This window comes from Crinia signifera, chromosome 1, assembly GCF_055691185.1.
Source record: "Crinia signifera chromosome 1, ASM5569118v1, whole genome shotgun sequence".
Lineage (NCBI taxonomy): Eukaryota > Metazoa > Chordata > Amphibia > Anura > Myobatrachidae > Crinia > Crinia signifera.
The window spans coordinates 67,993,412-68,018,201 of record NC_139217.1 but is presented as its reverse complement, the minus strand read 5'-3'; the positions used below and the strand labels follow the sequence as shown (position 1 = coordinate 68,018,201).

Sequence of the window (24,790 nt, the reverse complement as noted above, 5' to 3'; positions counted from 1 at the left end):
GTGTATGTTGCTTTTAAGAAGCGCAGTTCTGCTCAGTAATTATGACACAGTGATATTTGGTAAAAAAATGATGAAAAATATTTATTTAAAATATCAGAGAGATATATTTCATTATAGAATTGTGCACAATATTAACATATACAGACTAGACATACAACGAATAACATATAAACATATAAACACTGCAGTATTGCATATGATTTTTGCTTTGAGGCTAAATTTGCAATTCACAGTCAATGAGGCTATGAGGCATTAATAGTTACCAGTCCTGCACTTGAATATGGACCTTTTTCATTAGGTCAGACGCTTGTGGGATATATAGCAAAATCAGTCTCTCTAATTACCAGATAGATATCCGGATAGGCTTTTCCAAATAGGAGACTTACTCCTGCTTCCAGGCACCCAATTGCTTGTATTTGTAATCCACATATAGCGCTGGTACTTTGTAGATATATTGCAGGATCAGGTATTATGGGGCTCACTCGAAAAACGCGTTTCTCCGCCTAATAACACGCTCGGCGGCTTCCTCAGTCTGAGAAAATATACTAGTAGGTCAACTGGCTTCCAACAAAATTAACCCTAGAATGTCTGTGTGCATGTACATGTTTTAGGGAATATCGATTGTAAGCTCCACTGGGGCAGGGACTGATGTGAATGTTCAAATATTACAGTATCTCTGTAAAGCGCTGTGGAATATGTGTGCGCTATATAATAAACTGTTAATAAATAATAAATAATTACATTCTAGTGTCTTTCCCTGCAGGAGATAGGAGTCCTAATACGAGATTTCATCCGCTGACACCAATTCAGGACATTATTTTGATACCTATTTGTAAGAATTGGTCCAGTATTGGACCAATTGTTTACAATGCCGTTGAGGAAAAGAACAAAATCTATCCGCATTTATTTCATGAACTTTTATGGGACTTATGGTCTAATGTATTTGAAATATAGGCGCTATACCACCATTTGGGGAGTATATTGTGATTATTGTTTCCAAGCCCTCAGGAAACCTGGTGGTTAAGCAGCCGCAAGATTTCTGTCAGCTACTTTATTTTATAAATGGAAAACAGCATTAATATGTAAGTTAACAGATCCTTATCATCAACATCAGACTGGACCGTCTGTCTGTAGATTTTCAAATGCGCATGAACATAGAATGTCTTCGTAGTAATTATATCTCATTAAAGTATATTTAATGGTGTAGAGGTTTTACTGAGTATGCTGCAACAAACTATGAAAGACATTGCTTCCATACTTGCCCAAGCTACCATCTGATTCCAGAACTGTCCCAATTGCTGCCTACCTTCAACCACCATATTATATAATGTGACACTGAAATTGTAGCATAGGACCCCAATTAATTAAGTGAGGGCTCTCTTGTACCCACTATTATTTTAGCTCTGCAAGATTACTGATAAAATACCATTAACATATAGATCCCATACACAAGAGTATGATGTCTGTGTGAAGCCTAATATGCACATCCAACAGCCCTGGGCATAACATGGGACTCATTGTACAGTTTATGAGCGTATACGTAATATTATCAGACTTAAATTTTTGGCAATTACTTTATTTTTTTTAAACAAAACATGTTTTTTGGATTGTGCAAATCATAGCATGCTAATACCACCCAATCAATCTGGTCAACACAATGGTTTATGTCAGTGTGGACAAACATGTGCCCCATCTAGGAGTGTCACTGCAGGAGCAGACAGGATGGCATTAAAAACTAAAAAAAATACTCCAAAGAGCACGTAATGCAAAGAAAATAAGTGCAAGATGGAATTGTCCTTGACCACTTGAACATGTTTTTTGGACAAGAGTGCACAAAAAAGAGGAATTTGGTACTTACCAATAATTCTCTTTCTCTGAGTCAGCAGGGGACACTGCAGTCTGGTAGACTATTGGGAATAGAGCTGGTGTACTGAGGAGTCGGCACTTCTAAAGTTTTACAGTGGCTGGCTGCTCTACAAACATGAGACATAGAGATACCTCTAGAAATTGCCCAAGAGGTGCTAACTGATCTAGTGGAATGAGCCGAAATCCCCGAAGGGGGACGCTTTTGAGCATGAACATATACCTCACGAATAGTGAAACAGAGCCAACGCGCCAACGACTGTTTTGACGCTGGTCAACCTCTTTTCTCGGCTCCGTACAACACAAACAGGCAGTCTGATTTCCGAATTGACTCAGTCTTTGATACATAAATCCTTAATGCCCGAACCACATCCAAAGAACTGGACCCTTCTGTGAAAGCCGGCACCACAATGGGCTGATTGACATTAGTCTTGGTAACCACCTTTGGAAGAAAATCCTTCCTTATTCGTCCTTAACTCAGCCCTATCTGCATGAAAAACCAGAACGGGGGCCCGACAGGACAGAGCTCCGAGTTCTGAGACCCTGCGTGCAGTGGCCAGGGCCAAAAGCATGATAGTCTTCCAAGTTAGGAACTTCAGTTCTACAGACTGCAGAGGTTCAAACACATCAGACTGAAGAAAACGCAGCACCAATAACAGGTCCCAAAGTTCTGCCGGAGGAACAAACTAAGGCTGAAAGTGCAAAAACCCCTTCAGGAACGTCTGAACCTCTGTGATCAATGCAAGCCTTCTGTGGAGGAAGACTGAAAGAGCAGAAACTTGCACTTTAAGAGATCCCATTCGGAGACCAGCTGCATGGCCTACCTGCAGAAAATCCAACAAACGGGGGAGACTGAAAACCTCCTTTAGACATTTCTTTGATTCACACCACTTGACATAGTCCCGCCAGATGCGGTGATAATGTTTTGATGTGACAATTTTTCGAGCACTCATCATAGTAGGGATCACCGCAGGTGGGATCCCCCTGCGCTTGAGGAGGTCAGCCTCAATAGCCAGGCCATCAAACGCAGCCTAGGCAAGTTGGGGTAAGCGAACGGACCTTGTAGTAGGAGATCTGGACGGAGTGGAAGTCGAAAGGGAGGAGCCGCAAAGAGAATGTGGAGACCTGAAAACCAGGCTCTCCTCGGCCAATCCGGAGCGATCAGGATCACAGAACCTGACCCTTTTTACCTTCTTTAGAACCTTCGGAATGAGAGGGAACGATGGGAACAGGTAGGCCAGTGAAAAGTCCCACCGAATAGAGAGGGCATCCACCGCTACCGCGGCTGGACCTGAAGCAATAAAGAGGTACCTGGTTGTTCAACCTGGATGCCGTCAAGTCTATTTGAGGCTTCCCCATCTGTGAACCAGTAACTGGAAGACCTCCGGATGGAGAGCCCATTCCCCGTGGTGGAAGTCCGGTCGACTTAGGAAGTTGGCCTCCCAGTTGTCCACCTCTGGAATAAATATGGCAGAAAAAAAATTCTGAATGAGCCTCTGCCCATTCCAGGATAGGCCGGACTTCCCTCATCGCCGATCGGCTTCTGGTGCCCCCTTGGTGACTGATGTAGGAAATGGCTGTGGCATTGTCCGATTGGACACGCACAGCTTTTCCTACTAAAAAGTTGTGTGCTTGCAGTAGAGCAAAGCTGAATAGCCCTCAACTCTAGAATGTTGATTGGGAGATGCGTTTCCTGTGGGGACCACAAGCCTTGGAATACCTGACCAGGCTGGCGTCTGTTGTTAAAATAGTCCATGTACACACTCTGAAACTCATCCCCTGAAGAAGGTTTTGTGTGCACAGCCACCACTGAAGGGACTGGCGAGCCTCCCTGGATAGGACAATCTTCTTGTGAATGGTGTGGTGTGACCCCGACCACTGCCCGAGTAGACACCACTGAAAAGAGCGTGTATGGAAACACCCAAAATGAACCGCCTCAAAAGCAGCAACCATGAGTCCAAGAAGACGAGTGCACAGGTGGGCTGAGACCCTTGGAGGTTGAAGAACCTGTCTCACAACCCCTTGCAAGGTCACGACTTTGTCCAGAGGCAAGAAAATCCTTTCCAGCCTTGTGTCAAAGACCGGTCCAAGGAAGACCAGTCTTTGCGAAGGGAGGAGCTGAGATTTCGGAAAGTTGATAATCCACCCCATCTTCAGGAGGAACTGGCAGGTCAAGAGAGCATCCTGCTGCAACTTTTCTCTGGATGGGGCCTTCAGGAGCAAGTCGTCCAAATAGGGTACTATAACGACCCCTTGGAGGCGGAGGGCAGACACCATGCAGGCCATGATTTTGGTAAAAACTCTTGGCGCTGACAGGCCAAAGGGAAGGGCCCTGAATTGAAATGTTGGTGTCTTACCGCAAACCGGAGAAACCTTTGGTGGGACTCCCAAATAGGAACATGCAGGTAGGCGTATTTTATGTCCAAAGACAGGAGAAACTCATTTGTTTCTAAGCCTGTAATCACTGTCCGAATGGACTCCATCTTGAATTTGTTGTATACCACATACTCGTTTAGGTACTTAAAATTCAAAATGGGCCTGACTGTTCCATCTGGCTTCGGTACAACAAAAAGGCTGGAGTAATACCCCTGGCCTCTCTGTTCCACCGGAACTGGTAGAATGACCCCCGCCTCCAAGAGTTTTTGAATGGCCACGCACAGAACTGCGCTGGACTCTTGTTTTGTGGGAAGTCCTATTGTAAAAAACCTTTCTGGAGGAGAATGAGAAAACTCCAGTTGGTAACCCCTTCTGATGATTTGCAGAACCCAAGAATCCTTGCACTCGAGTGCCCACTCTTCTGAGAAACTCAGAAGACGTGCACCCACTTTGGGGTCCCCCAAGGGAGCAGAAAGACTGTCATGCCACCTCCTTTTCAGTGGGCTTGGCGTCCTTCTTTCTGGCAATGGGTTGAGCTGCTGCGGCGGCTCTACTGCCTCTGCGACCAGGAGGAGGAGAAAGCTCCTCTAGATCTTCCCCTATAGGAAAAGGACCCTCTAAAGGAGGGACCTGGAATGGACCTGGAAACTGTCTCTTTGGGACAGGGGCGGAAGATGATAAAAAGATGGACTTACCCCCCGTGACCTGGGAGATAAGTTTATCTAATTCAGCGCCAAACAGCAAGTTCCCAGTATAAGGAATGCCTTCCACTGCCTTCTTGATCTTAGCTTCAGCCTGCCAGGAACGCAACCATACCGTGCGCCTGGCCTAGACCGCGTAAGCAGAGGTTCTTGCCCCCAGTTCAGAAATGTCGTCAGCTGCCTCACACATATAGGATGCCGCTTCCTTAAGGCATTCCGCTAAGGGCACTAATTCCTCTCTAAGAGTGTTCTGTTGAAGACCTAGGGACAATTCTTTCGCCCACTTTTCCATAGCCTTAGCCACCCATGAAGAGGCTAAGGCCGGTCGTAAGAGGACCTCTGCTGTGCTGTAAATGCACTTAAGAGTAGACTTCAGTCTCCTGTCTGGAGCTTCCTTAAGAGAAACCGCCCCCGGTACTGGAAGCGTGGTACGTTTTGATAGGCGTGACACCGCAAAATCTGGGGGAGGAGTGTTCTCCCATTTACTCCTTGACTCAGGTGCAAAAGGATAAAGTGTCTTCAACCTATTAGATAGTTGAAACTTCCTATCTGGAGATTTCCAGGCCGCCAACAACGGCCTATCCAACTCTTCAGAGTCACGAAACACCAAAGGTTGTCGGACTATCCCAAAAATGGAGACTCGCTCCGGGACAATATTCTCTGCTATATTCAAGGTGGCTTTAACCGCTCTTATCAAGCCATCAACCCCTTGAGAAACTTCCTCAGCAGAATCATCCTCTTGCATAGCCTGTTGCAAAGGAGAGACAAATTCCCCCTCTTCTAGATCGGGGTCACCTAAGTCAGGATCTGTGAGAAGCACAGAGGAAATGGGTCTCTTCACAGCAGAAGCTTGTGAAGAGGCAGAAGGCCCTGTAACAGACTAAACTAAATCATTAATAGACTGTATGAGCCCATGCAGGCTCAGCTGCTGCTAAATTAGAGACTTGCACCTGAAGTGCTTCTCTGTCACTGCAAGGCGCTGCCAAATCCACCAGGACAGTCTGCAAGGGGTCCCCGCCCCAGCCGGGGTAGGGGGGGCAGGTGATTGTGGGTGAACAGGGGCCTGTATTTCCCCATAGCATTTGGCACACAGGGGGAAACACCCTTGTGTTGGGTGTATTGATCTCTGCACTGTTTGCAAACATACAATTTAAGTGCAGCATTTGAAGCTGCAGCCTTTCCTGCCATAGTGTTACAATAGAAGCGCCACACACGCAGACACACAAGAGGTACTGCACACCAACTCCACACAGAACCAGCAGGGCCTGGGTGGGAACAGGGGGAGAGAAGCCACGCGCCGCCCCCCCTCCGCCGTGCATCTGTAATGGTGGTGTTTTAAATATAAAATGGCAGGACGCAGAGACTGGCAGTAGCCAGCTCTGCGAGTGCTCCCTCTGGCAGCCTAGCTGCGAGCCCCGGCTTTTTAAAAACTCACGTTGTCCTGGAGTGCGGGGTGGTGAGCCGGCGGACCCGTAACACCAGCCGCACGCAGCTGCGGCGGGTCCCCGAAACAAGCTCCGGTGGATAGGGTACTGAAGGTGCACCGCAAGCGGTGACGACCAGACCCCTCCAGGTTCCTCGGCGCAGGCAGACCCTCTTATAGGTCTGCCTGGTCACTACAGTAAAACTAGTAAAAGATCAAATAAAACCTAAGCTCTCTCAGGAGCTATTGCCCAGGAGACCGACTCCCCGCCTCGCCAGGCCACTGCACCATCCCCGTTAAAATAGGTCTGATAATACTACAAAAAAAAACAACTTTTTTACAAAAATAGTCATTTTTTTTTACTAAATTTCGGCCAGGAAAACCGAATATGACCTTAGAATTTGTGTTGTGATACATGTACTTCTGTAGTAAAAACCTGTAGTAATATTATATTAATGCATGCACTTCTGTAGTAATATTATATTAATATATCTGTACACAACAGAAGTAGCAATTGTTTTAATTCAATCTGTGTAAGGTAAATTAGCAGATATAAGATAACAAGCCTTGCTATTTCGTATGATGACCTGTTTATGAGTGCGCCTTTGTTTTTCTTGTCGTCTGTACTCTTGTCCTGTAGCATCTCTTCTCACCGTCACAGTAGTCTGCAAGCATGGAAACTTCCCATTTACCCTGATATCTTCGTTTCATAGTTGAAATATCTTGGTGGAATCTCTCACCATGCTCATCACTTACTGCACCACAATTCGGAGGAAAGAAGTCCAGATGAGAAACCAGAAAATGAATTTTGAGTGACATATATGAGTAACATGTATATTGAGTAACAAAATATGGCTGACAATAACTCAGGATACCTGTACTAAGGATTGCCAACCTATGATTTATTTAATTTAAAAAAATCCCTAGTATTTTTCAAAAATCCCTCATATTCTCTAGCATTTAATGAAAAATGGTTATATCTCAGAACATAGAGCTAACTCAGCATTTTAAATGCCATATTTGTATATTTCCCATGCTCAAATAAACTAGAAATTACTATTTTTGTTTTGGAAGCATTTTCACTGTTGGCTGTTCATTTGGAAAGCACATGGTCCTTTTATGGTAATCCAATGGCCACCCTCTTTGTTTGGGTCAGGGCCTGGTTGCAAAGCTGGTCTATGCGTGCTCTTTCTCCTAGGAAAATTGTGCAAATCATAGCATGCTAATACCACCCAATCAATCTGGTCAACACTGTGGTTTATATCAGTGTGGAAAACTCTAAATCTATTGCTTAGAATTCCAAATGCATTCTCAACAATGTGCCTAGACCTAGAAAGTATGTAATTAAATATCTTCCTCTCTCTTGTCAAGCCCCTTTTTGTGGATAATACTTCATTATGTGTTCATGTAGCGCAAATACCTCATCAGCCACAAAGACGTACTTAAGCCCACATTTGCAATCTTTAGCAGCTAGTAAATGCAACTGCTGTGAAACCATTTTTTCATAAAAATGGTATTCTTTAAAGAGCCACCATCTGGAATTTTTGCAAATGCCAACATATAGGAACTTGAATTTGGCAATAACAATGCCCATCATGACAATTCTGAAAAAAACCTTAAAGTTGCAATAAAGGGATTCACTATTCCCACTAGTCCCACTGTATTTCAAATTCTTCAGCAATAGCTTTCCATTCTTCAACTAATAAAGCCAACCTTAAGGAAAAATAAGAAATATATAAACAAACACTATCAGTGTATTTTAATTAGGGATGTGCACTGGCCACTTTTAGTATTGTAGTATTTTGTGAAACGTGTTTTGGATCTGTATCTACGGCAGTGTTTTGGATCTGTATCTCTGGCAGTGTTTTGGATCTGTATCTCCGGCAGTGTTTTGGATCTGTATTTGTTCCGAAACACCACCCTTCATTGTTTTTGCTCTCCATGTGCAGCAAATCCTGTTTAGGGTTCAGGAGGGCTGCAGCATTCGCTGCCAGCCCTCCCTGTCTCCCTATTCAATGCCGCAGGGGCTCGCCAAGTTTCAGTAATACCTATGACATGAAAACCCTCCAAAACTACGGTCTCTAGTTCACCCATTTCACCAGTTAAACTCTAGCATTCAGATAAAGGCATTTCAGATCTAGTTTTTCCTTTGCCCTTGTCATGTTACCTGTTAAAGTTGCAGAAGATTCCTGAAACTATAAATCAGTATCATGGACAATATGTTTATTTGGCTGTGTGTCTCTCATACACCTTTTGTATACATTGTTCCCTTTTGCTTTTTTTTATCTCTTCGGTCATTAGAAGAACCCTTTGTGCCTGGCTAATTCCGCATTGCTGGTTTATACATCACTAACAGCCAGAACTGTCTTTAGCGTGTTTACGTTCATCACCTGCACCTGCCACCTGGGACGAACAACCCTGTCTTGCAGATCTACTTACCGCCAGCAGCTTTGGATGTCTCTGGGGTGTCTGCACAGACCATCAGTGCTGACTGCTTGCAGCAGGTGTCTCGTTCCCTGCTGATTCCATCATCAGCGGTTCATCAACAGGTGGCGACCGCTGAGTGGGTGTAGCTGGAGCTGTCTGTGGGCGCAGATCCCCGCCGTGGCCGGAGAGATTTATTTCTTCACAAGATCCCAGGTTGCTATACTTCTATTAAGAAAGTTCTTCTACCACAAAGGTTCTTTCAAGGCGGGCAGGCCAAATGAAACTATAAGTTGGAGGTACATCCACTTGTACTAACTGCAAAGTTGGGAACTCCAGTACCGACTACCATCTCAGGATCTCTGTTCCGGACTCCAGGTTATAACACAAATTTTAAACCAGAGGGAGTGTATGAATTTGTATGTTTTTATCTGCATTTAATTTTAATGTATGTGTACTATTTTATTTGTGAAATTGATATTGCCTATGCAAATTAAATAATACATTTTATACTAATTACCTATCCAATCGTGTGGTGCTCTCTTAGGTGCACACGGGTTAAATCGCTGTGTGCATATATCGAATTTGTCCTTTATAGTCCTCCACAATGAAGCTGTCAGACTTTGAGCCACATGTTAACCTCCCTAATCTCCCTCTGTCTCCCTGGGCTAGCTCGTGGCACAGGCAATATTTCTGAGATTATTACCTTAGATTTCCTCACCTTAAATTCATTGCCTAGATCCATAAAGTTTTTTTTTTGAGGACATCCCATTTACCACTGACTTTGTCATTGGTGGCAATATGCACCAAGACCGCTGGGTCTTCCTCAGCCTCTACCAATAATCTGTCCACCTGGTCCGCGATTTGATGTACCTGAGGACACAGGAGACAACAGACCGTACGCCTACGATAACAGATTGCCCTGATAATTTCCTAATAATTTAATCCCCTACCCCCACTATCTGCCTTGCTTCCTTCCTCTCTGAATTACCCTCCCTGTCAGAGGGGGTATTTCTCTGGTTGCTAGAGGAATCCTTCCCTGCCAGTTCCCCCAGCTCCTCACTCCAAACCACAGTTTATCCGCCCATTCGGGCAGTTTGGTAGTTCAGAGCTTGCCTGTTGCTTCCTCTATCTTCTAATCCTCCTAGACCACCTAACTGTTGCCCTGCTTCCAATCCTCTCACCTCTGACCCCCATGGGCCCCCTGTTCCTCTTATGCAGCGACAGTAAGCTGCAAACTCTGCTCAAGGTTAGATATCTCCCTCAGTGTTGCAATGTGATGCTCTAGATCCTTGACCTTGGCTTCCAGAGAAATCACCTGCTTGCATCTGGTACAGACATACTTGCCTTTGAAAGCAATGTCCATCGGCGAATACATTTTACAAGATGCACACTGGTGGAGACACTGCTACTAAATCACACCAATTAGTTTAAAATACCAGTACAATATTACAATACAGTATTTAACTGTAATCAAATGAAAAGATACCTATCTGTCCTGTAGTTGGTCTGACCCTCCTCACAGTGTCCGGCCACGCTCTCTTGTGCCAGATTGTGTGTCAGTCTTTATGTGAAGATTGCCATTGTGCAGTGTGGACCCTTTAACAGATCAGGTGCCTGTGCTTCTAACAAATTCATAAGCTCAGTAAATTCACTTACCTCCTGCTGTTTTATACTGTAGAGACTAATCCGCTACATACCTGAGTAGTTAACCACACATCCTGCTGTAATATACTCAGTGGTGGCTCGTACCTTCTTGGGGGAGGGGGTCTGCATCTGGCTGCGATGCAGGCACCCCTTCCCCCTGTTGCGACCACCCCAGCCACCGCTGACTCTCCTCCCTGTCCTCGGCGCCTCTATGATGACAGGCACTGGAAAAAGACAAACATCTGTACTGCACATGTGTAACGCTGTCTTCGTTCCTGACTTTAAGATGTTACACTTAAGTGCCTCCACCCCAAGCCTTGAGGTTGTTTATTGGGTACCTATATATATATATGGGTATCTGTAGATGGGCGAGCTTGGGGAATCGCCCTTTAAGAGGTATGATCCTTTAACCAACAATTTCTATCACACAGCAATAATCCTACTACAATTTATGAGAGTAAATAAACACAGAATAAATAGCGGAAGCAACGGTGTAGACATCCAACACAGTTATTTTTATTATACTGGAACGTAGCTTGTAATCACTTCCGTCCGATTTCTGGAATGTCTTATATAAATACAACGATTATACAATCCTACTTTATTTGTTATCATCAAGAACAACTTGGAGTATATAATTCCGCTAACTTATACTCTAACCAGGTATACTCATGTTTTATATCAACAAATAATGGTGTAATAGGGTGCTCATATGACTACCTTAATAATATTCCCTTCTTTCTACAGGGCCTTCGGTATCTCAAACCTACTCATTAGGTCGGTAAGTATAACTTTAGAACAATTCTATCATAAACCCTTACTAATATAATATCCTTAACACTACTACTACTCGGCGGAGTTAATCCGCTACACTGTTAATTCAACTACCCCAACGCGGTCCATGTAAGTCCCCTTTTTTATTTAGTTCCGCAAACTTTCACTGTGCACAGACTCTTTTAGCTGGGTACCCTGAATCCTTGTACGAGTGGGAGGATGATTTATATTCCTAGTCTGATCAATCTTCTGTCTGTACTGTACTGAGCGGCATTGACGATAGAGTATTCTGTGGGCGTCCCCTGACTTTTAGTCGGGTTTAGCCCGCCTCCATTTAGTAGTGACTTGCTGGCTATACCAGTGAGCGCTTGAACTACATCATTCCTTTGCTGTAACTAGTGTCAAAATTAGGGGCGTCCCCTGACGTTAGTCGGGTTTAGCCCGCTTGCAGAAGCTACCTACTGAAGCATTATACTCCCAAGGTGGGTGGCAAGTGTCCGTGACTAGTAGTATGTTCTGTCTGCTGCTGTTGGGGGTAAGGTACCCTCTGATCCTAGACAATCTGACTGATACACCTTGTACGTCCTGAGTACTGAAACTAGTGACGAAAGGTATTCCTTTGTAGTGTTTTTTAGCAGACTGTTCTCTGCAATACTCAGTCTATTAGGGGTGCTGGGCTGTTTAGGGGTAGATCCCTGGCTGTAGTATACGCAGCTGTTAACATTTCTAACTGTCACTCATCACACTAGGTGCAAGCCGTCCGGCCATAGAGTCAGTTAGCATATCTGTAATATGGGCGGTATAGTGGGCTGACCTGGGGGGTGTGTTACTCACCACTCCCCTCTTCCAAATAGACGGTGGCAGGGCTGTCCTCCGTCCCTCCGTCAGATCCCAGCTGCCTGTGACTTGCTCCTGCGTCATCAGGTCCGTCCCATCATGGCGCCGCCTTCCTCACACCCACACCCCCGTCAATCACTATGATGCTCTTACTCTGGTGTCCCCGCTGCGCTGCCTAGGTGATCTCCGGCAGCTGTCCAGGCTCTCCCTTTCCGTCACAGTCCCCTCCGTGCTGCGGAGGGTGAAAGACTCCTGACGGTAAGCGCTGCTTCTCCTGTCAGCCACTGCGCTCCGTCCCTCCCCGGCCGCACGTATATCTCACTCCCCTCTCTCTCGAGACAAAACCGTCCTTTTTTTCTCGTGCTTCCCGCTCCCCCCTTTATATCTTTGGTGTTAGCGGGCGCTCCGTTATCTCCCTCGAGCCCCCCAACTTTATTTACACCATCATGAAGTTCATACCAGCCGGGGATGTGATACTCCCTCATTAGCAGGGAGAATGGAACAGTCTGACATAGATTAGACTACTTGGACCAATCCATTTGGCCAGTAGTAAGGGAGGGTCCCCTATATTCGGTATGTACTCCTTTATTTGATAACTTCTTTCTGATGCATATATATATATATGAAGGTATTACATTCTCCCCCTGGCGATCAAGTTGGTGAGTTCCCACATAACTAGCCACTTGATCTCCAATGACAGTCAAAAGCAGCATGAATCATACATATTATGACATTCACAAATTTGGAATATAACAACAGTTTACATAACCACCTCCAAAATATGGCCATGAATATACAATACTCGGTTGTATCACTCTATCTATCAAGGTAGGACACCCTAATTGATCATAAGTTAATATTCTGGGCGGTCTACGCTCTCTAGGGGGGAACGGAGGTTCACTTGTATACTCATTATAAGAATTTTCACTCCCCCAACTATCTTCCGGGAACACATTTTGAACAACAATTTCTGGATCTCCGTGTATTCCCAAGGGCGTTTCGGTAGCGGTTACCGGGTTGACGTCTGAAAGGATTTATGCACCATTTTGTATGCTGTTCTCCATCTTGTCTCAAATGCCTTATAGTGAGTGGAAAATTACATGTTTCTATTCTGCTTTGTGACAGTCTGCTGCTGCTCAAGGCTGCGTTGCTCAAGGTTATTTCCTGTAAGATGTATTTCACATGTTTTCTACAAAAACTGTCTGTTCTCCCATGTCCTTGTATAATAATAACATATATCCCCTAGACAGTAACTGGAACTCCTCCTTGCTACACCCCTGTATCATCCAATCATCTCTTGTCGAGCCCATGCATGCTATACTGTATAAATATGCTGTATGTGTAAACAATAAATCAGTGTTGTACCTTGCATACATGATGGTCTTCTTTTCTGATCAGCATATACAGGGTTAACACTCACGGAGCTCTAAGGGGGGCCACCAAATTGAGGAAGAAGGGATAAAGGAAGATTGGTTAAAGTCCAACTCCCTATCCAGAGGTAGGTTAGAGTCCACCTCAGGAGGTAGGTTAAAGTAACCACTCCTAACAACGTCCCATCCCCCCTGGACCGTTGGTTCGGTACTTCCTTCTCTGTAAAAATACCCCATTTCTGTATCAGGCTCCTCTTCTTTGGCCTCTTTTCTGTCTGGACCCTCCGACGAGTTGACTTTCTTTTTCTTACAGGTAATGGGGGCCTGATTTATGGCCAATTCACCACTCGCTGAATTATCCCTGGGATGAAATATAATGTCTTGCGTAATGGGTAATAAATGTTGCCGATGGTATGTCAGTAGAGGTCCTTTCTCACCCTCAGGGACAATCTGGTATACCAGGATACCGTGCAACTGTGTTAACACTACATAAGGGACGTCTTTCCATCTATTCTCAAGTTTTTTCTTGCGAGGGCAACCCAGTCTCTTAAGCAGGACATGATCTCCGGGTAGCAATACTTGTTCCCGTACTTTTTGATTATACAGTGCTTTATTTTTGTCACTTTGTTTCCGGGCGGAGTCTTGGGCCAACGTATAAGCATAGTTGAGTTCCTTTCTCAAATTGGCAACATACTTTGAATGCGACGGGGCTTTCACAGTCGTAGGAGAGGTGCCCAAACTAATATCAATGGGGAGCCTTGCTTCTCTACCAAACATTAGTAAATATGGAGAAAAACCGTTTGCGTCATTTCGGGTACAGTTGTATGCATGTACTAAGTGACAGATGTATTTGTTCCAGTGGATTTTCTGTTGCTGATCCAAGGTTCCCAACATGTTTAGGAGAGTGTGGTTGAACCGCTCCGGCTGCGGGTCTCCTTGTGGATGATAGGGAGTGGTGCGGGATTTTCTTATGCCACAAATTTTGCATAGCTCTTTGATGAGATGACTCTCGAAATCCGGTCCCCTATCGGAGTGAATGCGAGCGGGTAAGCCATAATGCACAAAGAATTTCTCCCAAAGGGTTTTTGCCACCGTAATGGACCTCTGATCTGTTGTCACGAAGGCTTGGGCATATCTAGTAAAATGGTCTGTCACAACCAGAATGTTAGTATCTCTCCCATTAGGACTCTCGAACGAAAGGAAATCTATGCATACTAAGTCCATAGGTCCTGAATTGGAGGCTCACCAGATTTGCAGCATGCTGTGGTAAGGTCTTCCGGAGAATGCAATTTCGGCACTTACGACAATACTCTTCAATGTCCCTATTCATCAATGGCCAATACACTCTTTCAGCTATTATATGTTGGGTTTTATCATATCCCAGGTGTCCATGTTGATCATGAAGAGCCCTCAACACTACAGGTCTGAGATCAGCCGGGAGGACTAACTGCTCTTTCGGTACACCATTTGGAGTTTTTGTCCTCCGATACAACAGTCCCTGTTTCACCACCAAATTCTTTCGTTGTCGACATAATATCTTATACTTTAGAGTCACTGAATCGGGTAGTACAGCCTTAGCCGGATGGTGAAATTGCTGCAGCATACTTCCTATCTCAAGGTCATCATCCTGTGCTTTACGTAACTGTTCCTTGGACCATTTAGGTAAATTTCTCATTTCTTCATTTTTAATCCAACAATACATCAACGGTAATGACTTTCCAGAAGCCCCCAGTGAACTAACCCTTTCTGGCATTTGATGATGCATGGCAGTCACTTGACGACACAACCCTTGTAGATCCGGGGCGGGTACCTCTATCCAATCATCATTTTCGCTACTAGTGCTGGCATGAGGTATGCGAGATAAGGCATCGGCATCAGTATTATTGATCCCGGGCTTATATTTCAAGGTAAAGTTGTAGTTGGATAGAGCTGCCAGCCATCGGTGCCCAGTAGCATCCAGTTTAGCAGTAGAATTTATATACGTTAGGGGATTGTTGTCCGTATGGACTGTGAAACTCACTCCGTATAGATAATCATGGAACTTATCCACTACTGCCCACTTGAGAGCCAGAAATTCCAATTTATGGACTGCGTAGTTCTTTTCACTCTTAGACAGGCTTCTACTAATATAGGCAATAGGGCGGAGAGTCTTCTCTTGCCATTGATAAAGAACCCCTCCTATACCCTCCATGGATGCATCGATATGTACTTCATATGGTAAAACTGGGTTGGCATAGGCCAACACAGGAGAGTGGGTCAGATGATGCTTTAGTTGTTGAAAAGCCTCGTCACACTCATCCGTCCAACGTGGCCCAAATTCCTCTTGAGGTTTATAATACATCCCAAGAGTAGATCGAGGGGTTCCCACAGGGGGATACCCTTTGGTAAGTTCAGTCAGGGGGCGAGCGACTTGAGAATATTGCGGTACAAATCGTCTGTAGTAACCACTGAACCCCAAAAATGACCGTAAGTCTTTCAGTTTCAGGGGTTTCGGCCAATCTTTCACAGCAGATATTTTATCTGGGTCAGTAGATACTCCATCCCGACTGACGACATGACCCAAGTATTTTACGGTGTTCTGACACAGCCGACATTTATCAATGGACAGCTTCAATCCTTTATCATGCAATCGGTCCAGTACTTTCATTAACCTAATGTTATGTTCTTCTAAGGTCTTTCCGAACACTATGACATCGTCAAGGTATACTAAGACTTCTCGGTAACACATGTCCCCAACTACTTTCTCCATCGTTCGCTGAAAAGTCGCAGGTGCCCCTTTGATACCCTGTGGCATTTTGAGAAATTCAAAGAACCCGATCGGACAAATAAATGCAGTCTTAGCACAATCATCTGGATGCATCGGGATTTGATAATATCCGGATCGTAAGTCCAGTACTGAGAACCATTGACTCCCTTGAAGACAGTCCAAAGCTTCTTCCACTTTAGGTACGGTGTACTGATCTTCAATCGTTCTACTATTGAGAGTTCGATAATCGATGCATAGTCTTATATCGCCATTCTTTTTCCGTGCTACTACGATGGGTGATGCATAGGGACTTTGGGATTCAGCTATGACTTGATTCTCGAGCAAGAATTTTAAATGAAGGCGCACATCGTCAAAATCAGCTGGGGCCAATCGTCGTGACCTCTCTCGAAACGGCATGTCGTCCGTCATTCTAATTCGGTGTTCCACCCCCGTGGCTGTTCCTAGATCCCAATCACTTAATGAATATACTTCTTTAATTTGTTTCATGTCCCGGATTAGTTTTTCTCGTTCGTCATTGGAGATATCACTGCCTTTAAAACATTCAATAATCCGGGTGTCAAAGGAGGGAGGTTCACCCTTATCCTTTCTGTGGGGTGCCATATTCGTCGAGGACACCAAGGAATTTAGCGACTTAGTCTCTCGTTCAGAATACTGTGAAATCATTTGATCTTGCTTCTGGCACCATTCAGACAAGGTTTTGAATAAATTTGAATTAGTCCCCATAATGACAGAAACGACTTCTTGCCCCGAAGGGGAATCCGGACATACCAGGGCTAGAAAGGGCAACGGAGGTGAACGTGAAGAAGAATCTGTCGTATGGTCCAGGAACTGCAGGTGGGTTGTAACATATCCCAAATAGGGGTACTTTTGATGACTTAGTCCCCAGATCACCAGTCCATCAATGGGGTTCAAAGGTAAGTTCGCCAGATGTTGCCGATACCAGCTCTCAAAGATTATCGAAACTTGTGATCCACTGTCCAAAAGCACCTTGCAATACTGTCCATTTATTAACGCAGGGACCATTGGGGCGTCTCCAACTATTCCATGGTGCATCAACCTAGACCACTGGGTGCTCCCCATTGAATTTACATCGATGAGTTGGGAGTCGATGCGGGGTGTTAATCGGCGTCCCTTGGGAGTTTCCCGGCTGGGCCGACTCCCTAGAGTCAGGATGATTTACTCTTCTGGTGTATCCCCCTCGGTGAGGGCATTCAAAGCTGCGATGGCCCAGTTGACCACAACTATAACAAGTATAGTTCCCTCTATCGTCAGATCGTCGAGTATACCCTCTCCCCCGACTTGCAGAGGGTCCTCTGGGCATTTCACGGAGGCTAGGAGATTGTATGGCAATAAGCTGATCCAACTTCTTAGTCTGCTCTTCCATTAGCTTGTATAACTTATCAGCTGGAAGTGGTACTTCAGGGGCCGGCAGAATAACTTTGACTCTTTTTAAACTTTTGTCTCGATTCTCAATTTGGACTTCTTCCAGTTTCACCTCTTTGATCAGTTCGCTAAGAGTCGGAGCTGGCACCTTGGACATACTGCACCGCAGCCGCTGTGCCACAGGATTTGTGGTCAATGCTCCTCTCAGCACGTATTTCATTCGTTTTTCATCTATCTCTGCTCCTAACACTCCCCCTTTTTCCATTAACTTATAAAGAATTTTGTCAATGCGATAAATATATGTAGTCAACGTCTCGCTGGGTTCCTGGTAAGTATGATTTAATCGGGACAATATGTCTCCCACATCTTCCAATGTTCCAAACGAGTAATCTAATGCATCAAAGTAGTCTTTTAGAGTGGCCATACTATTGCTTCTCCTTGTGGCTTGAATGATGCCCATGGCCGGTCCTCGAAGACTTTCAACAATCCGCTGTTTCTTTACATGTTCCGGACATCTCCATTCCTCCGAATGCTGAGAGGCAGCTTCTTTCCAGGCCTTGTAACTCTCTTCCCCAGTGGGTACTGGGAGTATACCAGAAAAAATGCGCAAACGTCTGTAACCACCTTCGTAATGCCATCGCTCAAATTGGCTAACCACCCGATCCATTACAGTATCTACAGCCGGTTCTGCCACTTGCTCACTATTTGTATCTGGTCTGGTAGTATTTCTGGGGAGTGGATCTCTGTCATTGATCCCATCACCAGCGCTGATCCCTTGACGTTCTCTGTGGCCTTCTCTCAGCGGCTCCAGAGGCATTTCCGGCCAGATGATTTTCCACCTTTGGGTTGGCGAATGGGAAAGTGCAATTTGGGCTGGAATCAAGTTGGGGTCTAGTTTACTCAAGTTGGTGATTAGCACTGCCCACGCTTCTTCTCCCCCATCACGGATCCTTTTATCAATTAACTTGGGTCGCTGTATGCCATATAATCTATCCACTTCCTTCATAATATCCTCATCGGAAATGCTGCTAAAATTTCCTTCAATCCCAAAACTACAGTCCATCTCGAGCCCATGTTTATGAATCCACTCCTGTACATCTTGTCTACTTAAACTTTCCCTGTCGGTGGCTTTGGATCTCAGCAGTGCCTCCATAATGTAACGCTGTCTTCGTTCCTGACTTTAAGCCTTGAGGTTGTTTATTGGGTACCTATATATATATATGGGTATCTGTAGATGGGCGAGCTTGGGGAATCGCCCGTTAAGAGGTATGATCCTTTAACCAACAATTTCTATCACACAGCAATAATCCTACTACAATTTATGAGAGTAAATAAACACAGAATAAATAGCGGAAGCAACGGTGTAGACAACCAACACAGTTAATTTTATTATACTGGAACGTAGCTTGTAATCACTTCCGTCCGATTTCTGGAATGTCTTATATAAATACAACGATTATACAATCCTACTTTATTTGTTATCATCAAGAACAACTTGGAGTATATAATTCCGCTAACTTATACTCTAACCAGGTATACTCATGTTTTATATCAACAAATAATGGTGTAATAGGGTGCTCATATGACTACCTTAATAATATTCCCTTCTTTCTACAGGGCCTTCGGTATCTCAAACCTACTCATTAGGTCGGTAAGTATAACTTTAGAACAATTCTATCATAAACCCTTACTAATATAATATCCCTAACACTACTACTACTCGGCGGAGTTAATCCGCTACACTGTTAATTCAACTACCCCAACGCGGTCCATGTAAGTCCCCTTTTTTATTTAGTTCCGCAAACTTTCACTGTGCACATACTCTTTTAGCTGGGTACCCTGAATCCTTGTACGAGTGGGAGGATGATTTATATTCCTAGTCTGATCAATCTTCTGTCTGTACTGTACTGAGCGGCATTGACGATAGAGTATTCTGTGGGCGTCCCCTGACTTTTAGTCGGGTTTAGCCCGCCTCCATTTAGTAGTGACTTGCTGGCTATACCAGTGAGCGCTTGAACTACATCATTCCTTTGCTGTAACTAGTGTCAAAATTAGGGGCGTCCCCTGACGTTAGTCGGGTTTAGCCCGCTTGCAGAAGCTACCTACTGAAGCATTATACTCCCAAGGTGGGTGGCAAGTGTCCGTGACTAGTAGTATGTTCTGTCTGCTGCTGTGGGGGGTAAGGTACCCTCTGATCCTAGACAATCTGACTGATACACCTTGTACGTCCTGAGTACTGAAACTAGTGACGAAAGGTATTCCTTTGTAGTGTTTTTTAGCAGACTGTTCTCTGCAATACTCAGTCTATTAGGGGTGCTGGGCTGTTTAGGGGTAGATCCCTGGCTGTAGTATACGCAGCTGTTAACATTTCTAACTGTCACTCATCACACTAGGTGCAAGCCATCCGGCCATAGAGTCAGTTAGCATATCTGTAATATGGGCGGTATAGTGGGCTGACCTGGGGGGTGTGTTACTCACCACTCCCCTCTTCCAAATAGACGGTAGCAGGGCTGTCCTCCGTCCCTCCGTCAGATCCCAGCTGCCTGTGACTTGCTCCTGTGTCATCAGGTCCGTCCCATCATGGCGCCGCCTTCCTCACACCCACACCCCCGTCAATCACTATGATGCTCTTACTCTGGTGTCCCCGCTGCGCTGCCTAGGTGATCTCCGGCAGCTGTCCAGGCTCTCCCTTTCCGTCACAGTCCCCTCCGTGCTGCGGAGGGTGAAAGACTCCTGACGGTAAGCGCTGCTTCTCCTGTCAGCCACTGCGCTCCGTCCCTCCCCGGCCGCACGTATATCTCACTCCCCTCTCTCGAGACAAAACCGTCCTTTTTTTCTCGTGCTTCCCGCTCCCCCCTTTATATCTTTGGTGTTAGCGGGCGCTCCGTTATCTCCCTCGAGCCCCCCAACTTTATTTACACCATCATGAAGTTCACACCAGCCGGGGATGTGATACTCCCTCATTAGCAGGGAGAATGGAACAGTCTGACATAGATTAGACTACTTGGACCAATCCATTTGGCCAGTAGTAAGGGAGGGTCCCCTATATTCGGTATGTACTCCTTTATTTGATAACTTCTTTCTGATGCATATATATATATATGAAGGTATTACATATGTGGCCAGCTTCGGCAACAGCCCATAGAAGGGAATTATGGTCCCAGCACCTGTGTAATACAAATGACAGGCATCGGGACCGGCATGTGCGCAGTACCGATGTAAGTACTGCAGATCTGCAATAGGGAAATTTGCTCGGCAGCCCGCAGAAAGGTGTCCCAGAGGGAGGGAAAACCTCCCAATGGAACTGCCTTGGTGACTGGCAGGTTGGACTACCAATAGGAAATCACTGCCAGTCACAGTGAAGTCTGACAGACTGCTTCTGTCTTCACTACAGTGGCGGATATTACCTGGAGGGGCTGCAGCCCCTAAACACACCACTCCTTGGATATAACTCTACACTTAAACAATGGCACTTTAATCAATGATTTCACAAGCTCAGTAAATTCACTTGCCTCCTGCTGTTTTATACTGCAGAGAATAATCAGCTACACACCTGAGCAATGAACCACACTGCTGTAATATACTGAGCAGTTAACCACACCCCCTCCTGCTGTAATATACTGAGCAGTTAACCACACCCCCTCCTTCTGTAATATACTTCTAAACACACCACTCCTTCTTGGATGTAACTCTACACTTAAACAATGGCAGTTGAATTCACAAGCTCCTGGCAGAAACTATCCGATATCCATATTAGGGATGTGCACTGGCCACTTTTCACGTTTTGGGTTCTGATTACCTTCAGGTTTTTGGGTTCTAATGGGTTTTGCCAAAACACCCCCTAAACGTTTTGGGTTCTGATTTTTTTTTTAAAGCATAAAAATTGCTAAAATCACAGAATTTTGGTTTGGTTTGGTTTTTTTTTTTGCTCCTATGCTATTATTGACCTCAATATTATTCATTTACACTCATTTCCAGTCTATTCTGAACACTTCACACCTCAACAATATTGTTTTTAGGGCAAAAGGTTGCACCGTGTGCGGCACAAACACGTGGCTCATCTAGGAGTGGCACTGCAGAGGCAGACATAATGGCAGTTTGAAAAACTAGGCCTATCTGGCTTGATCATGTTTACGATGTGCAGCCGAGGAGCAGTGGGCGTTTCATGCAGCATTGACTTGTTCTGCAAGTGTATAACTGTTTTTATGAGTTTAATATCTAATAAGACCCCTATCTGGCTTGATTGTGTTATTATTAATAACTTTAATCTGATTGCTAAACTCTAGGATTATTACCAGTTGTCTCTCAAAACATTGCCTAATGGGTGGAGGGGAGGGGGGGTAATTAATTAGGTGGCAGATGAAAAAGAGTTCCCCCACCTCTTTAGGACCACTTTTACCCCTGGGTTTGAGCTGTATACCAGTATAAATTACAGGTGGCTTCCTTCATAATCGTACATGTTCAGTTAAATACCCAATAAGACCCCTATCTGGCTTGATCATGTTGTTTACCACCAGCCAAGGAGCAGTTGGCGATTCGCAGCATTCTGCAGGCAGTGGCAGAAACTCTCCTGTCACTTAGGCCGTTTTCTGATGGCATTTGGTTGTGTGATGCAGGGTGAGAGCTGCAGTGGCAGACTCCCAGAATAATGCAGGGTGAGAGCTGCAGTGGCAGACTCCCAGATTAATGCAGGGTGAGAGCTGCAGTGGCAGACTCCCAGATTAATGCAGGGTGAGAGCTGCAGTGGCAGACTCCCATTCTGGGAGTGCACATAGGACATGCACACTTTAACAAACCAAACATTTCAGTGACAGGGCCTACAAAACTGTGGCTGAAATGATTGGTTTGTTTGGGCCCTAACACAAAAAAAAGCTATTCAGAATATCTCCCTGTATAAACGGGCTGTACAGCGACAAGATGTCATCGTCACTTGTCATCCTCCTCCTCTGATTCCTCACCCCCTTTAGTCTGTACTTCCTCATCCTCACAGATTATCAATTCGTCCCCGCTGGACTCCACAATCACAGGTCCCATTATAAGGCAATTCATGGTCTTCATTGAATAATTGATCATTAGTTTTTATAAACATCATCTCCACATTTTTCGGAAGCAACCTCCTTCGCCGCTCACTGACCAGGTTCCACGCTGCACTAAAAACTCTTTCGGAGTACACAATGGAGGGGGGACAAATCAGGTAAAATAGAGCCAGTTTGTACAGGGGCTTCCAAACTGCTATTTTATCCTGCCAGTACAGGTAAGGACTGTCTGATATGTCTACTTGGATGCTGTCGCCAAAGTAATCCTCCACCATTTTTTCAATGGTGACAGCATTCAATGCACTGACAGTAGACATGTCAGCAATCGTTGCCAGGTCCTTTAGTCCGGACCAGATGTCCAAACCCCCTCCTGCCTGCCCTGCATCCCAGCCAGCGGGTTGTGTGCGAAATCGCAGCTGTTTCCTCGCAGGCACAGGTGTAGGTGAGCTGGGGCTGTGTCACGGTCCACTTCGGATGACAATCTCCTGACCAGCAGGTCTTTGTAGACTTGTGTCTGCTGGAAACAGAAACACAACATACAATATATACCACAATATACTATTTTGGCGCAAGAAATATGTACAGCTCTATAAACAATGGCCAGGTATTATCGGCCTGTTTACAAAGGAATACACAATAAAAAGAAGATAGTGGAGCGCCCCTCAAGTGGGTCAAATTAATATAAAGATATGTACCCTCCCATACATTTATATGGGGTGTAGAAAGTCCATGTCCCTTTAAGTGGTCTGGATAGATGAATATGATCACACCTCCGTACTCCGGGACCATAACATTGAAAATAAATTGTATCTTGTATATTTGTTTAAATAAACATTCTGATATCAGGTTTGGGTAACACAAAAGTCTTCTTTTATAACCCGGGGTGTCTTCAATGGTTCTTCTAAGGGTCACCACGTGCACTTCATGTAAATTTACACTCACATGTATGCTTACATGCGTAAAGTAGAGGGCATACACATCAAGGTATCTTTAAGAGGATTAAGTGCATCATCTGATCCTACCAGACTCCCACAGTGCTTACATGTATGCTTACTTTTATTCAGCCACGAATCCTCTCATAAAGGTATCTTTAGTCTCCAAGAAATCCTTCCATCCGGTGATAAAATGTAAAAAGCTATAAAAGTCTCCTTATAACCCTTACTTTTTCCTGGGAGTAAAAAGATGGAAACCCGGGATAGCTCACCAGTTCAAAAGTAGGGAGAATTGGGGAAGAATATAAAAAAATGTCAGGAAGGCACCTCACCAACGTGTTTCGACCTGATGGTATTTTTCAAGGTGTGCCTCCATGCTCTCCAAGACCAGCTTATATTGATCCCTAAAATCTCCTCCCCTTCCTTCAAATTATCTATATTACATATAAAAAAACAGACTTTCTATTATCATTACCAAGATGGAATTGAATCCCTTCCGTTCCCTTCTGGTAACCTGGTGTTTTTATATTTTTTATCTTATATGTGGGGTTCTCCTTAGTTTATAAAAAAGAAAACAATAAATGAACATCGGAAGTCCATATATGGGCTGACGCCCACCCACTTACCTGTGTTCAATCGCTCATATATAGATTGTTACGTTTCTGTAGGTGGTCAGAAGACCTGCTCCCTGACTCTGTTGCCCCAGCCTGACGTCCACGAGATACGCGCGGAGCTAGTCTTCTCCTGTACCCGTCTCGGCTGAAGGGCGAATTATGTCCGCCCCACTCCGCTACAGGCATGTTTTATGTTCAGGACAACGTATCTGTGGAGGCAGACCAGCAGCTAAAGGACCTCTAACTAAACCTGACGTGCAGGACTGAGACCCCTACAGGGATGGCAACAATGCCCAAATGGTGTAATATAATAAATGCAAATGCAATGGCAACAATGCTCAATGATGGAATATAACAAAATATAAATGGCAACAATGCTCAACGATGGAATATAATGAATACAATACTGCAAAGCACAAGGGTAAATAGCAGGGTGCACCCCTGACTTATCTGCAATGAATGCTGACAGCAGGTTCAGGCTAGGACACTGCAGGCTGGATGAAGCAGGTACTGCGGACTGAGGTGACCAAGGACCAGGTACACGCAGACTGAGGCACAAACAAAGCTGGCACACAGGACGCTGGATACAAGGTGCTGGGACCGGGAAGACTCTGGAGCACAAACATAGAGGGAATACACGGCA

General features: G+C 44.9%; 1 protein-coding gene across 1 annotated transcript; it reads right to left on the bottom strand.

The window, feature by feature from the left end:
- Positions 1–17,239: 17,239 nt before the first annotated feature.
- Positions 17,240–18,718, bottom strand: LOC146018346 (paraneoplastic antigen Ma1 homolog). The gene has a single exon (XM_083151870.1). It carries the CDS (start codon positions 18,716–18,718, stop codon positions 17,240–17,242), a length of 1,479 nt encoding a protein of 492 aa, XP_083007996.1.
- Positions 18,719–24,790: the final 6,072 nt, after the last annotated feature.

Excerpts from the sequence above, each read along its gene's own strand:
- LOC146018346 (XM_083151870.1), bottom strand. The coding sequence starts at position 18,718 with ATGGAGGCACTGCTGAGATCCAAAGCCACCGACAGGGAAAGTTTAAGT.